A 17,000-nucleotide genomic window follows, 5' to 3' on the forward strand; every position below is an offset into this window, starting at 1 on the left:
AGAATGTGCATTTCTGGCAAGTTCTCAGATATGCTCCTGCTGCTGAGCCAGGAACCATTCCTTGAGAACCACTGCCCGACCCGCCCATATGCACCTGCTCCTACCTGAGCATCAGGTGTGTGAGAGGGCCAGGATAAATACGTACAGAGGAGATGTTTGCTTGTTCAACCGACCTGACTTAGGATAGAAAGCAGAGTGCTGGATTTGACTCGAATATAAGCCGATCCCTGAGGCCCCTGTGGGATGTAAATGGTTGCAGCCAGACACTTAATGATGTTCCCTCTCTGTGCATGGTCTCTGTGTAGCTCCAACCCCAGCCCCTAGACAGAGCTCTCCGTCCAAATCATCTGCATCCCACGCCAGCGATCCTACCACAGACGACATCTTCGAGGAGGGCTTTGAAAGTCCCAGCAAAAGCGAAGAGCAAGAAGCTGTAAGTGACCACCTTGTTCTTTCTGGTTTTGTTGTTCCTTAAGATTAAGACCTCTGTATCTGAAATGGACAGTGGGCGAGGAGCCCTGCGTAGACTCTCATGTCCTAGGCGGGGTGCAAGAGGGGCTTTCTTTCACGTTCAAATGAGCAGCTGAAAGCCATGTTCCTTTCATGAAGTCCTTCCCGCGAGTCCCGCATTTGTGGGTGTGGCACCCGCTAACCGCAGGTGCTGCCTCCTTGAAAATAACTGATTATACGTGTGCATGAAAATGTGCCCAGCTGTCTAATGCTTTCCGTTGTTGAAAAGAAAAAAAAAAAGTGTTATCTTCTTGTGTTCTAGCCTGATGGATCACAGGCCTCATCCAACAGTGATCCATTTGGGGAGCCCAGTGGGGAGCCCAGTGGTGATAATATAAGTCCACAGGCCAGTAGCTAGATAGCACAGGTCTGGGTAGGTATCTGTTCTTTTTATCTCCTTCACCCTTAAGCTATCTGCTTTCTGTTTTGCTTGTTCTTCATTGCTGAAGTCACGTCCCTGATGTTTGTACCCTTTCTCCCTGCCTGAGCATATTCCTGATGTTTGCACCCTTTCTCCCTGCCTGAGCGTATTCCTGATGTTTGCACCCTTTCTCCCTGCGTCGTGTCTATTTGCCATCTTGTTCTTCCTCATGGATGCATGACCTTTGACGTATACTGCTAGGTAGGGGTTAGGGTGAGGAGTGGGGATCGGTCCCATTCTTTTAGTAATGATATGTTCTGAGTGGATGGCGGTGATAGAATGAGGCATGGTCAATATTAACACGGATTCAGTTTCTGAAAGCGTCAGCATTCTGAGATGGACGCATCCTGCCCACCCTGATAATTTCTCACTGCAGTGGGATCCAAATGCTTTAACCTTTGAAGCAAAGTGTCCCTGCATCTGCCTACACTCCACAGACCTAAAGAGGTCACCAACCAAACATCCGGTGAAGCCAGGCGAAGAAGCAAGAACAAGCCTTGGAATGAGACTGAGACGTAAGCTCACAGCAGCCCATTTAGTGTTGCCACAAGGGACCCCCTCGCCCTTCCTAACGTAAAGGCAAAATGCGAAGCTCAGAGACACGTAGCATTCGCTTGAGGCACTGCTGTTTGCACCTGTGCTACAGCATGTGGTTTGGTACTGAACCACTTCAGATTTCCATCAGCAGCTACTTTGAGAGAAGTGTCCTTACATTCACTAGAAGTGGCTTCTGGCACTTGAATCTCAATACATCTGATTTGGTCCCAAGAAAGAGGAGCTGACGAAGCAAACCTTCTCAGGAGACAGAAGTACACCTCGTTGCCCAGACGTGGTTTCTCAGGTCGCTCCTTGACGAATGTGTTCGATTTTCAGATACCTGCCTAGTTTTCCACAAATGTGTAGGACTGCAAGGCTGTACCCACAGAGTTCCTTTCCTTAGTCCTGAACAGCGTGGTCAGCACCATTAAAATGGTAAATCGTTTTCACCATTCATAACTCGGTGCTGAGGCTCAAAATCCTCAGTTCGCATGTAAGTTATTTTGACAGTTATTGAAAGCTAAAACAGTGTTTGGGAAGTGCATTTTGTTAATAGATTTTATGATGAAAGAGCTCAACATGCTGTATATTTTGCTACATTTTATACCAGTACAGTAGCATATAATAACACATATGCCATGCAAAATACCCGTCTAAAAATTCAGCCTTGCAAAGCTCTTTGGGAAGCTGGTGAATTTAAGGCAAAGTCAATGTTCCAGGAAAGAGGAGAGCTGAGGATTATGGGTGGATGCCTTGGAAAGATTCCCCAAGAGGTTTTCTACCCCCTTGTGTATGTTTTATTTCACACGCTCAACCTTTTTGAAAAATTTGATGAATGAACCAGAGGTGACAAGAGCCATTCATCAGTATAACAGCTAACATCATCCTAAAATTGAAGTTCTTCTAGAAAACAAAGATGACTTACACCATTTGCAGATCAATGTATCAAACCCTCATCTTTATGAGCCCGCTCAGCTTGAGACAGTCCAACAAGCTGAACTGTGTCTTGGGGCTTCAGTCTATTCCATGTTTGATGCTCCATCCAGAACCCCATGCCATGGGAAAATGTGATTTCTTAGTTCTCTGGCTTCCCTAGTCCCATAATCAGAATGATGCCAGCTGGGGGCTCACAGGCCACCTCTCACTTCCAAAAAGTAAGCAGGCTTACATTCACATATAAATTATAATAAATAGCTCCCAACCCCAAAAGGGCTGGACTGTAATCTTCAATGAAACAGTTTTCTCCCTTTGAACACTCCACTTGGCATTATCACAATTGCCTGTTGAGAATCCCAAGCCAAGAGGCTGATGCCAGCCTTGCAGACATATCCCCTAAGACACCCACAGTTGAAGTCCACATGAGCCTTTCTGGGCCCCTCCATCAACAGCAATACAAGCTGCATGTGATCTTTCCGCCCCTGTCACATCCGCTCATCTGCACAATTAGAAATCTACTTACTGCACCAGCTTAGTGCCTTTCCAGACATTTGGAGAAGGGACACTATGAAGAGAAAGTTACATCCGTGGCTCTATTTTCCCCTCTGTTTTTGTACAGTTGGAAAGGAGGAGTCTTGTCCTTCTTATCACCCTTGCATTTTATCTCCAGCTGCTTCTGATTAGAAATACCCACACGGTTCTTAGTAGGTGGGGGTAACATCTGTTAATAAGTGAAAGCCATATCACACCGTCACACCATAGTAAGAGAGAACAAACGGACTCAGCCCTCGCAGGTGGAAGCTTCAGTACCAATCTCAAGCACCAGTTCTGTTTTAGCAATAAAGGGAAATATCTTCAGTTATTTCATTTTTCCCCTTACCCTCCCGTCTGGGACAATCCCGTGTCTTTGAAAGACTGGGTCAACAGGGGGGGAAAAAAGAAAAAGAACCAAAATAATATTGTAATGGCTGGTGTGGGAATGGCAGGTAATTTATACTTCACTGATGTGTTTCTGGAGCAGTTTTAAGGGCGAAATGTTAGCTTTTGAGGAGATGAAAGGAAAATGAAAACATTTATTTGGTTAAATGGCTAAGTAAATAAACTGCCTATCAGACTTTCCCAGCTGTCAAATCGAAGTTGCATCTGTAACAATGGGGAATTGTTTGGTCTGTCTCCCTTAGTAACAATAGATATTGCCATAAATAATAAGTCGTTGTCATGTTTTTAATACCGATCTTCATAGTGGGAATCCAAGACATGTAAAATACTACCTGATGGATTTCTAGTGTTCAAGGGAAAAGAAAGCTGAACTTCAGATGCTTTAGGTGGAAGAATCTTTAAAAAAAATAAAAAAATAAAAACACAAGCTTTGTAAGAAGAAAGAAAGAAGTGCATAGAGTCAGGGACTTAGGTCTGGATTATGGTTTCAAAGCTGGTGACCTTAGGCAAGCACATAACCCCTTTGTATCCTGGTCCCTCACGTGGATAAATATGGGTAATTAGTTATAACAGCTCCTTCCCCAGGCTGCCCCAGCATCAATAATCATGACCATGAAAGTGCTTTGTCAGCTTTGGAAGTAGAATACATGTATTTGGAATTATTGTTATTACTCTATTTTTAAATACAATGAAACAACAGAGCCTTAAACCAAAGAACCATATAAAACAGAAAATAATCTGTCTGTCTCTTGGACATAACAGTCAGAGGCAAGTCCAACCCCAAGGCGTTGGAGTCATGCAGTTAGGAGATGGGAAGGGCCCCTCTGAGGACCATGTCGGCCAGGGTGGAGAGGTGGGCTGGGTGCCCAGAAATATTTAAAAGACGAAATCAGGAGACCGTTAAGACTGAAGGGAAGTGGGAGGTGAGGACAAGGACATAACCAAGGACAACCCCCGCATTCCTAATTTGGGGAACTAGACAGGACAGCATGCTTGAGCAGAGAGAGGGTGGGTTTACTTTGGAACTTGAGTTGAACTTGAGATGCCCATGAGACAGCCAAGTAGAGATGCAGGAGGCTGCTGGATTCAAGAATCTGGAGGTCAAAAGAGAAAACCAGACTAAACAGCAAGATTTCGCTATGGGTCCAAGCCACTGAAGGGATGGGCACCAGTAGAATATGTTGATCGTTTAGACCAGAGGTCAGCAAACTCTATAAACGTTTATGCTTTGGGGTGCCTGGGTGGCTCAGTCGGTTAGGCATCCGATTTCGGCTCAGGTCATGATCTCACGATTTGTGAGTTCGAGCCCCGCCTTGGGCTCTGTGCTGACAGCTCAGAGCCTGGAGCCTGCCTCGGATTCTGTGTCTCTGTCTCTCTGTGCCCCTCCTCCACTCATGCTCTGTCTCTGTCTCAGAAATAAACAAACATTAAAAAAAAATTAAACATTTATGCTTTGTGGGCCAGGTCTCTGTCACAACAAGTCCACTCTACTGTTAGAGAAAGAAAACAACAAGGGATAATGCATAAAGGAACAAATGTGGCTGAGTGCCAATAATACTTTATTTAAAATACTTTATCAAATTAATTATTAAAAACAGGCAGCCACCAAAATTGGCCAACGGGCTATGGTTTGCCGACCTCTGATTTAGATCCCACTCACTGTCTCTAGAATCACTCTGCAGAAGGTAATCACCGTGCCTTTCATTTACTACTACTAATAAAATATATTTCAAAATTACTAGCGTGTTTATAACCCTTCCAGAAACATCACCTAATTCAATCCTCAGGGTCACCCTCTCAAGTATTTTTATTATTCCCATTTCACAGATATGACAAGTAAGACAAGTAGACAGGTTAATGGCTTGCTGAAATCACAAGATTTACACATAATGGGGCTAGGATTTGAACCTACGTCCACATTATATAGCTCGAGAGCTCTCAACCCCACCAGGACCACATGGGTTTTTAGCAGCTTCTTTTTGACTTAACAGCTGTGTGACTTGACGTAGATGGCTTCATTTCTGACCTTTGGTCTTCTCTTCTGTAAAACAATTCCCATATCCTTCCAGCTGACATTCTAGAACCTTCTAACTTGTCCGGCTCACCCAGTCAGGGGATGGAAGACCCACTCCTCACATAAGATCTTTAACAGCACCCCTCCCCCAGGCTGCCTTATTCTAACAAAGGACAGGACTGAAGCCCCTTAAATATGCTGACTTTATTAGGGTTCCCAGAGACTATCCAGCCTGGATCTCCAGCCTGAGATCCAGTACCCTCTCCTGATGACCAGGACTTTACTCTGGACAGGACCCTCTGCTCATGGCAGAGAATTGGTATCAACAACCTCAGCGTCTTCATCTACTTTGTGACAACAGCAAGAAAGATGATGTACCCGTGCAAAGCAGATAATTTGTGTCCATCATTGTTGGAGAAATGTAGAATTGATCAAAATGTTTGTGGACAACCCCCCCCCCCCAACTCAGATTTTGCATCTCTGGAATTCACCAAGTGTGTTGCAACATCTCAAGATCCCAGGGAGCAAGTGCATTTGGGCAGCAGTGTCCATCTCTGAGGTATTTGTCTTAAATCCATCCTGTATTTTAAAGACTTTTCTACCCTGAAAGGCAAACATGCAGCCTGAAAGTGATCAGAAAACTTTGTGGGGTTTTCTTTCTTCCTTTTTGTTCAAAGACTCCCAGCATTTGTTAAAACATTTTATGTTATCTGAGCTCATTTGTTACTTGTTACAATCCCTTGAGGTAGATGTTACAAGCCCCATTTTACAGATGAAGAAACTGAGGCCCAGGTAAAATGCTTGCCTAAGTTCATACAGGAAGTTAGGATTGCTAGGGTCTTTCTGGCTCTAAAACCCATGCATTTTTAATGATTCTATTCATGTCTTCAGATAGGACTTGATTCATTTCAGCCTCATTTCCACTCCCTGGCTACCACCACCTTTTTCATTTGCAAAGCCAGGAAATGTAAAAACCCCACTTAGCTGGGCCCCAGTGTTGGGGCTGGTTATTGCCTCAGCAGGATGGTGCTGAGGGGCTCAAGCTTTAGCTCCTGTCTGGCTCCGGTCTGACCCCTGGCTTGGCTAAGTGTTGACCCCAGACATAGATGGGCTTGCTCAGCAAGCTGATTGCATGGTGCACATTGACCTCTCCTCTGAGACCACCTTTCTCAGCATGCCCTGTCTTCTCTCCACCCATAATTTTTTCAAGGGACGTATCCTTTGGTAGATGTAGCTAAAAAAGGTTTCCGAAAATAAACTTAATAAAAATTAAATGGGTGCAAAGGATTAAGCATAATTTAGGTGGCTTCAGAAAGGGGCTCGTCATAAGGCGGGATAGGAAACCTCAAGCCAAAATGGGGCGGCCAACTGGGGGAAGTGAGGAAGCAGACACAGAAATGAGAGACCACACCCTGGGCTGCTCTCCTCTGTTTCCGAAACTTCAGGAAAAACAACCCTCAAGCCTGAGGCCTCAGCTTCTCCCTGTAGGCTAGAGGTGTCAGGCCACAAGCCGTTCTTACTTTGACCTTCTACAAGAGGGAGCACATGGTAGTGGAGAGGACAGTGGGCATAAGGATACCTGAGTCCGTTTCCATGAAACTCTAGAAAAAGACAAATCTGTTGATAGTGGTCACAAGCAGATCAGTGCTGGTGGCTGGCACTGGAGAGAGGGGTTGACTGAAAAGGACACAGGGAAGGTTGTGGAAGTTCTGTAGCTTGATCGGGGTGACGAGGGCCACACGGGTGGATATGTTTTTCAGGACTCTTCCGACTATACACGTAAAATAGGAACATTTCATTGTCTACAAACTACACCTCAGTGAAGTTGATTTTAAGATGAGAATAGGTGAACTCACAGAAATGGAGAGCAGATTCGAGGTTACCAGGGGTTGGGGCTGTGGGAGACTGCTTAGTAGGTGCAGTCTGTTTGGGGTGATGACAGAGTTGTACAATGCTGCAGGCATAATTAATGCCACTGAGTTGCACACTTAAAAATGATTCAAATGGCAAATGCTTTGCTATGTATATTTAATTGCAATTTAAAAAAAAAAAAAAGCTAAAAAACAAGCAAACAAATAAACCTGGTTCTATCCCAGCTCTGCCCGTGCTGCCTGAATGACCTTGGGTGAGTCCCCAGGGTCTGAGAAACTTGCTTCTTCGCTATGAGTAGAGATAGGAATATCCAGGGGACAGCCTCACTATGAAGCCCAAGTGAGATGGTGTCTGCGAGCTAAGGAAGTCCTTGCAGACTGTATATGTTTCTGTAAACATAAGCTCTTATCACCCTAATTCTGTGATTCTCCATGGCTACTGTACATGAACACATAATTCGTACGGGGCATCATCTGCAAATATGTGGAAGTGTCTTCTCCACGGGACCCTGCACCCAGATTCTATAGATTTAACCCCACATTCTTTCCGCACAATTTCCCTGGGCTAGTCCAGTGCCATTATTAGATTTCCTAACAGAGCCCCATTACAGTGGCTCCTATGTGCTCTGAAGGAGAAGCCACCTACAGGTGATTGTGAGGCCTAAAACTACCTTCTACAAAGGAGGGATAAAACCACATCCCCAGGCAAGAGGGACCTAACCTTTTCGGAGTCTCTCTTAACGTGTCAGGCTTTCTGCTAGGTAATCAATGTATATTTCCTCCTCCGATCCTCACCGCACCTCTCACAGAGAGGATTTCTAGGCTCATTTTACTAATGAAGAAACTGGAAATCAGAGGGGTAAAGTAACCCGCACAGAGTCCTCCAGTCCTAGTCCCCTGCCGTGACCTGTATAGACCTCTGTCCACACTGCATCATGTTATCTTCTAGTATGTTCTACACAGTGAGCTCCACTGTGCCCAAATTCTGAGTGGGAGCAGAGTGGCCCATGTCACCTGCAGAGTCCAGAAAGTCTTTCTACCGGAGCTGGGTCTGAAAGTAGAAACTCCCATTGTAGGACAAAGAGAGGCCCCAACGGCAGAAGAAACTGCCCGAGCAGAGTCTCAGAGATGGGAAAATCCTGTCATGTGACCAGGGTGACCAGAAGAGCAGAAGGTGGGGCATAAGAGAGAGAATGGAAATAGATGAGGGGCGCCTGGGTGGCGCAGTCGGTTAAGCGTCCGACTTCAGCCAGGTCACGATCTCGCGGTCCGTGAGTTCGAGCCCCGCGTCAGGCTCTGGCCTGATGGCTCGGAGCCTGGAGCCTGTTTCCGATTCTGTGTCTCCCTCTCTCTCTGCCCCTCCCCCGTTCATGCTCTGTCTCTCTCTATCCCAAAAATAAATAAAAAACGTTGAAAAAAAAATTTAAAAAAAAAAAAAAAAGAATGGAAATAGATGAGGCTGGATAAGAAGGTGGAGCCATATTGGAAAGGTGCCATCCTGAGGGGTTTGCATTTTCTTTGGGGTAATAAGGAGTCAGGAGGATTGTTTTGAGCAGGAGAATGGCATGACCAAATCCATTGCAGAAAGATCATTCTGGCAGAGGCATAAAGACATTTAAAAAAAAAAACAAAAACAAAAAAACCATGATTTACGTGACCTGAAGGTTGGGTTTTGATTCACAGTCTGGAAGGGGCATTTATTAGCTCTAATGGACTAAGAGACAAATGGGTCTCATGTGCCCAGCTAAGGAGCTTTGACCCTACCCTGTGGGTGACTGGGGAGCCTTTGAAGGAGGGCAGAGATGTGGTCAGATCTGCCAAAAGAAAACAAAAAATATCAATGGTGTGCTATGTTAATGTATGATTCCACTTAGGCTTTTGGAATATTGAAAATAGCCTGAAGACCCCATCATGACCTTGCCAGAAGCCAGGTCAGAAATTTCTGGATCAAATGATTTCTTACTCCCCTCCAGCTCTGACAGTCTAAGATTCTGTAACAAGGAAGTTAAAGCTATTGCCAAAACCTATAATGCATCACAGTGTCAGACTTTGGGATTATCTGCTGCTTGGGGTTTTCCACACCACTGCTCCCCTTCATTAGTGGGGATAATTGAGAGTTGACTGCAGTCCTTACCACTGTTGTGATGGGTATTTGAAACTAAATTCCGGCAAGCAGGAGATGTGTGAATATTTATCTCAGCTGCAGAAAGTTAATGCAGTGTGGCATTAATTACCCTGTCTGAGCCTGCTGTCTTCTTCTGTTTTTAGGTGTCATTCTCTGTTGAATAAATTAGTTTCCAAAATTAGAATAGAGCAAATTGTAGGGTGAGATCAAGGCGGCCTGAGTTCTTAGGATATCCAAAAAGAAGAGTGGGCAGAGAAGTTCTACCCAGGAATGATGAAGATACATCCTATAGCCCAGCATAGACGGGACATGTCTTTTCCCCAGAACTTGTACTTGACTTCAATACTTCTCCCTTTGCTCCACCCCGCCCACCCCCAAAACACAAACACGGTAAGGTTGCATGGTTAGCCTTGCAGTAGGTATTTGAAACATTTCAAGGCATTGGTAGGGAAGAGATGAGGTGCATAACAAATCCTCTTGCTTTCGATTTTGCTGGGTTAGAGTTTGAGAGTTTGAGAGAATTAAGCCAAACTGGACTGTATTTAGGACAAAGTGATCAGCACAGAGGAGAGAGTAGAAGCTGTATCATAGTCATTCATTAATCCATCAAATTCATTCATTGAGCACCTACTGTGCTGGGTCCACACGTGTAAAATAGCAGAAGAACTTAGCAAGCAGTAACCCAGAGGTAGGATATGGAATAATGGGCTTCCCTGTTTTCTGTCATGAGACATTTGGGAGAAAGATTACACTTACTCTGTATGTTTCTAAGGGCAGTATGAAGTCCCATGGGTGGGAAGCATGGAGGGACAAATTGGTATTCTCTCCTGTTATAGAATAGGGGGTCTCAAAGGATAGACGGATGCTTTTTCCTGGAAGAATACAGACGTAGTGAGGTCTAGAAGAAGACATCTTAGATTTGACAGCAGGAGTCCTGGATTCTGTTCAGGATGTGGTTTCTAAGTAACTTTGTGATTCTAGGATAACAAAAGCTCCCTTCTCTAGGATTCACATTCTTCACCTATAAAATGATGGATCTGGACAAAACTATCTCCTAGTCCATTCCCACCGTACAATAAAAGCAAGCAATGTGATCTATTAAATGCATGAGGTACAGCTCGATGACCTTGAGATCATGCCACTTCTGTGACCTTCAGATTTTATCTGCAAAATGAGATGGAAAGAATAAAAGCCACTCCCAGGACAGTTAAGCAGATAAAATAAGACAGGAGGGTGCTTTGTAAACCGCGAAGCACTCTACAACACTACAGATTGAAGGACTGGTCTTTTCTCTCTCTCTCTCTCTCTCTCTCTCTCTCTCTCTCTCTCTCTCTTTTTTTTCTCACGGCAGTTGCTGTAGTAGCCTAGAAAACGCACTGGACCCTACTTTCAGGTCTCACGTTCCAAACTTCACTAGCTGTAGGAGCATGGAAAATTGCTTCACTGCTTTATACGTGATTTCCCATTTGCAAAAGAGATAAAACATCTGCTTTACAAGTCTGTTGTGATAAGCTAAAAAGACACCGTACTTAAAGATACCTAGCATGGTGCCAGACGCATAGCCAGGGCTCCCAGAATATCAGTTCAATCTGATGGTTGAAGAAAATAAGCAAATAGAAAGGATCTATACCCACATGGCAACAGGCAGGCTAATATAGAAATATGACAGAATTAAGATGTCACTGTTTCCTTTTAACTCTGGCGCAAATATCCAAGAGTGGACAGCAAAAGGTCAAGTGTAAAGGAAGGGCCTATATATGCCTAAGACCAGTGTCTTGATCTGATCTGCTTGGCCAGTGCACCCCGGGCCGTCTCAACATGAAGTCTCAGGTAGTGTCAACAAGGCTAAACACCATTTCCCATATGCCTTTGGACTGAAGGTTTGCTTTGTCACATACAGGTCAAAATCCCTGTGTGTGTCTCAGGACAGCCAGTTCCAGGGTGCAGGCGGATGACTGGTCAACCCTGAAGCAGGAGATTTAGTGGAAACGAGTCCCAGAAGCTCTTCACTAAGAGCTAAAGGCATAATCGCTGTTTTTCCTGCTCAAAAGCGTACTCAGTCCTCACTGCCTGCAGAAACCAAAGACAGTTTGAAATAGAATTTCAGTGGTTTCAAGTAGACATTCATAAAACTATGTTGGAAAATTTTCGACTCGACTCTTGATGATTGTTATTTTCTGAAGACCTCTTCCTGCCAAGCACTGTGCTTGGACGCTTTACATATAGATTATCTCGAATTCTCTCAAGAACCCTGTAGGATAAACAGTATTATTCCTATGTAATGGTTGGGAAAAGTGAGGCTCAGCAAGGATAAGTATCTTGCCCACCTCACACAGGTCGTCCAGCTCTCTCTGCTATACCTTCCTTTTCCCCTAATGGGGAACCAGTCTCAGCTTGAAAACCAAGGACAGACCTGGGTGAGTAGTTATTCTTAGTGATTAAACAAAGTTGCTAAAATGACATGCGTCATGATCAAATAATCCAAAACGTACCTAAGGTCATCCATCATAAACTGTCATCTTTCTGTTCTCATCCCAAACCCTCTTTCCCAAGCTGTGTCAGGAAATCCTAACTGGAAAAGATCAGGTCTCACTTTGTCCTTCTGTCCATAGGAGCTGGAGCCTCTCTATGCGCAGATCAACAGACCTAAGAAATAGCATCGATGTGGGCTTATGGCAGGTGCTTCAAGACTGGCATGGAAATCGGCATCGTGACAGGCTCTCTTGTATTCTTTCACCTCACCTCATCCCATGAAGAAATTCACGACTGCCCAACAGAACTCATTTGGAAGAGGGAACTAGGAATTCATGGCAACAATGGCAGATAACTATGGCAGCACAAGAGGAAAAAAAACACACAAAAGTATAAAAAATCATACCCAACGTTAAATCACAAATCAAGCCAATGCTTACCTGACAAATATTCTGAGCTCTCTCAGCATGGGTTTAAGATGACCCAGTACGCAAAATCATAATTCTCTTTTTATTTCTCAACCTGTTGGCCACTGTAAAGACATCAAATGTGGAGTTACAGGCCTCAGAGAGTGACAGCAGGGTTGGCACTGACTTCTTTTAGACATGAGCAAGATGTCCTCGTGACAACAGTATCGTCATCCCTTTGCCTTTTGACGTATGATGATGTATTTTCATCACTCCACAGGGCCTGGTCTGCCATTCTGTCCCCTTTCCTTGGTCATGTTTAAAAATTAATGGGTGTAAAGATTTTTGTATCGCTTCTGACTTTTTTTAGATATGGGTGAGGAAATCTAACTGGAAAAGAAAAGCCTCATATGAAAGGAATTCACTTGAAAATCACAAGACAGATAAGTGGTTGATTATGATCAAGAATGTTGCCAAAACACCCCTTTAGTTCTTCTGCACTCTGGTGAAGACAGACGGCTTTCGGTTCGAATCTTCATTCTGCGAGTAGGAAAGGACATCGGAATCCCATTGATGAGAAAGACGAAAAAATGCATCTGGTTTTCTAAGAAGCTCTAAACTCTTAAGTACAATAAAATGATATTTTTTATTTTTCCGATATCTTGCTGCTGTGATGCTATGCAGACAAGTGTCTTCTCCACGTGCCATTTTCAAAGAAAAGTCATTTGCCAAATAATTCTGGTACAGTCCTGGTTATGCGGTTTTGGATCTTAAAACCGACTTTCTAATGGAACAATGGTGACACGAATATTCGGAATAACAAACTGATTCCAGGATCACAACTGTTCATCGCTATCTCTTTTTGTACATCAGAAAATTCAAATGGGATTTTTATTTTATAACTTGAAAAAAAAAAAAAACCTTACCATTAAACTCTTTAAATATTTAAGGGAAATGGCTTTAAGGAGTTCTAATGAAAAAAAATGCCAGTTTTTTTTTCTTTGTAAATATAAATGTTAATGAAAATGCTTTTTAATAATGCCATTACACTGTAGAGAAGGTAGCAGATTGAGTGCAGGATGTGACAAACTTGATGGATGGGGCTCCCTCTCCAGATGTTATGTGGAGCAGATGGGGGAAAGCTGGAGTTCAGGGACAGCTGGCAGAGCAGTTGGCCAATCCATAGCTAGTGAGCAAGAAGGGAGCACGTGACCCCACCGTCTACTCCAGCCCTTCCACAAGAACACCCGCCCTCGGTGGAGAACACAAGACAATGCTCACATTTTGAAGGCCTGTCCTTTAGATTCTGAAACTCCCTCCCATCTCTTCACGCCCACCGACCCCCATAGCGATCATTGAACTGTTTGTATGTGAAACAGAAGAGTTTAAGCTTCCTTTTTTTTACATTGATGAGACAAAAAGTACAGTGTTCAGTTCATACATTTAGCACATGATTTTCATAAAGAATCTCTCTATTTTTGCCCTACAGAGAATTGTCTACAGGTCAAGTGTGTTTTCCCGATGTTCCTATGCAGTTCCCGTATGTTGAATTTAGTGGTTTAACACTAAGGAGAAAACTTTAGAGGACCATGCGGTTAACTGGATTTGGGGTTAACTATCATTACTTGGTTTTAAACCTTGGGAAGTAGAATTGGCATTGATATGATTGACTTCAGTACCTGTGTATCTTGGTTCTTCATATGAACAGAAACAAAAGTGATTTGAAAGAAGGTAATACTTGGCTCACAAAGAGAAAATCGAAAATCAAGGTAATTGTCACTGCTCAAGGCCCAAATTTTACACTGACAGATGGCTGGAACGTAATTTTTTCCCACTTAGGTAAACTGACCAAATGTCCGTACAGAATATATGTCAACGTCATCCTAATGTGGAAGGTCCAAAGAACCAGAAAAGCGAAAAGGGCCGTTTACCCCCCTCCCCCCATAACTGTCACCTATCGGTCCACATGATTTCTCCAGGAATGCACGTCCATTTTATAATTAAATAATCCTTTCACACAAAGGGGAAAATGGGAAAGGTCTGGTAACCATGAGAGTCGTCTTAAAACCGGTTCAATCCTGTTTCCTGGGGATTTGATACACTAGGCAGTTCCCATGGGGGAAATGGCTTCAATTGCTCCGTTGTCCATGATTCTGATTCTAACAAGTGGTGCTATATCTTCTCCCTCAATATGGCTGTCTTGACTTTGTCCTGAAGCACGACGCCATTACACTGATGCTTTGGGCTGCCTGTGACACGTTCAAAGTGAACGCCAGCCTGGCCAGTGTTGCTGTTTCAGTTACACCTTCTGGAGTTCATTCCATAGCAGGGAGTGACAGCCCAGTGGACCTGTCATCATTCACTGAATGTGACCCAAAGTGTAACTGGCTCTGAACTTAACAAAGAGGCCCATGTGATGCATTGCAGTGAGGGAAATAAGGTCAAGATTTTAAACTGCCATCCACGTTGTCATTGGCAGAATTCTGTTTTTTAACAAGCACTGGTTGGTGAGCTCAGAACCACCATATCCTATCCCAAGAGTACAGTGGAATTTCCAAATAAGAGCTGAGGAGCCAAAACCAAAAGGCCCTGGAGAGTCTGCCCAGTTCCGGTTAGACCGATAGAAAATCCATGTGTACAACTGTTAATTCCTCATCCTTCACTAGCACTAAATTTGTCACTTTAAATTTTGAAACCAGGGAAACGCCACCTGTCCTTCTGTCCCCATGCCCCGTAGCTCTACAATCTTTCCATGCCGCAAGACTTTTTTTATAATTCGTCCTCATCCCAGTGTCTCCTGAAACCCCATCCTGTCATGTACCGGGCACCTTCTTTTAAAAAAAAAAAAAAAATGTTTACTCTGTGGGTTTGGTTTATTTCAATTTCTGCGTTCTGACACATATTTTTTTAATAAAGATGAGAAAGAGAAAGTGACTGTTTCAGTACATTTCTAGACCTACTTTAACTTTACCTCAGATGACAGTTTGTTAACATATATGGACACATTATTTTTAACTTTATGTACAATACATTCAGCAACAGTGAAATTTTTAGAAATTTTCCATTAATTTCTGTAACACGCCATGTATAACTGTTAACAAATAAACATGTTTGAGAACAACAGCTTAGCCTGGTTTTATTCTGCAAGTTTCTACTGGATACTCAGACGAAGGATTGGAAGACAAAACTGCTTCTATCTAAGCATCCATCTGACCAGGCAAAGGCCTCTGTTTTCCTGGCGGAAAGAGGAGGAAAGCTTCATTGAGGAGTTAGATCAGCTCATCCTCACTTTACTTCAGGCACTTGTATGCTTGGAGAAGCAGTCGCAGTGAAGAGAGAGGAGTGTGTAGTCAAAAAATTGGGAAAGACCCCATGACTAGGTCTGTGAGTTGTGTCTCCCCCTTAAAAAAAAAAAAAAAAAAGCCTGATAAACTCTTGGTGTGAAAACCAAGGTTCATCAACACCTTCAAAGAGTTTGCGTAGTTCAGTGTAATGTCGTCTGCTTTAAGAGATCCAAAGAGGAAGCATTTATCTTTCTTCACATTCCCCCATGCAGTCCACATCAACAAACATGAGACAACATAAGACAAAACTCAGGTTTGGAGCTGGACCTTGACTTGTATGTGTATTAAAGAACAGAAAATGTTTATGTGTGCATATCGATGTTTATGCGTGTGTATGTATGTATGTGTATATATGTGTGAGATTCTCATTTCATTCTACAACTAAATTAGTTGATCAGCCAGATCACAGATTGCAGTTAGATCATTGACATGACAGAAAGTAACACCTCCGTTTAGGAATGGTTATGTTAATAATTGCAGACCCACGTGCCCTCGTATGACCTCGTTACACAGAAAGTATTAAACAGATGTTATTGCCACACTGAGACAATGAAGGAATGGGCTGAAATTCCAGCAAAATAAATTTGGGGCATATAGAAGACACAACTTTCATACAGTAAGAAATGCTCACTCCTGGATCAAATTGCTAGAAAATATTATACAGGCTCTTGTGAATAATAGCTGTGGCTCACAATTATGTGCCCAGCAGGTGCTATAAGCTTTTTGTCCATTGCCCCAGGTAATTTCCTTAACAAATGGGTAGATATATTCCCCAACTTATAGATTAAAAAAGACACAGAGAGATTGAATAACTTCCAGCCAGCAAATGGTAGCGTTGAGACTTGACTTCTGAGTCTCTTTACTCATAGTTGTTTTTAATTGTAAAAAAAAAAAAAAAAAAAATTCACTTTTTTTAATAGTTCTGCATAAACTCATTGACAGCTTTGACTTTCTTTCCCAGACCTCCAGCTGATCTTTGGTAATAAGGTAGATTTCTGAGTTCATCCAGTTTAAAGTAAAAAGAAAACCCCATTAGATGTTACCATCTTATGTTGCTAAATACACAGTTTTTTCTTTAATTGGCCCTTTTAAAAGGGTACATATCTGAGAGGTAAAGAATACACCTTTTAGTCCAACTAGTTCAAGTTTACCTGAACCCAAGCACTGGTGCTTTACCTTTCCAATCTAAATGAATCCTAAAGAGGTGGCAAATTAAAAGGTGTCCTATTTAACTGCTAGGCGGATGCCAAAATAAATCAGGCAGATATATCTGCTTTCATTTTGTGCTTGAGAGCAAGCCCTTGTTGTTTTGACAGTAAGTGTTTTTTTGTTTTACTCAGAATGACAGTAGGAGAAACGCCTCGAATAAAAACTGATTTCATTGAAATCAACCTTCAAAGCTTTGAAAGCTTTTAAAAGGTGTT

The 17,000-nt window shown here is 43.1% G+C and overlaps 1 protein-coding gene across 21 annotated transcripts in view; it reads left to right on the top strand.

The window, feature by feature from the left end:
- DAB1 (DAB adaptor protein 1) overlaps nt 1-15,355 on the top strand; it is a 1,141,854-nt gene extending 1,126,499 nt beyond the window's left edge. For 19 of the 21 annotated variants that reach the window (XM_058717264.1, XM_058717252.1, XM_058717244.1 and 16 more), the window contains 3 exons: nt 306-433; nt 773-883; nt 11,966-15,355. In XM_058717264.1, coding sequence (XP_058573247.1) covers nt 306-433; nt 773-868 — 224 coding nt within the window. In that variant the 3' untranslated portion in view covers nt 869-883; nt 11,966-15,355. Of the gene's footprint in view, nt 1-305; nt 434-772; nt 884-1,307; nt 3,614-11,965 lie in introns of those variants that run through there. The other 2 variants (XM_058717251.1, XM_058717255.1) reach the window with 2 other exon arrangements.
- Nucleotides 15,356-17,000: the final 1,645 nt, after the last annotated feature.

This window comes from Neofelis nebulosa, chromosome 2 (assembly GCF_028018385.1).
Source record: "Neofelis nebulosa isolate mNeoNeb1 chromosome 2, mNeoNeb1.pri, whole genome shotgun sequence".
Classification (NCBI taxonomy): domain Eukaryota; kingdom Metazoa; phylum Chordata; class Mammalia; order Carnivora; family Felidae; genus Neofelis; species Neofelis nebulosa.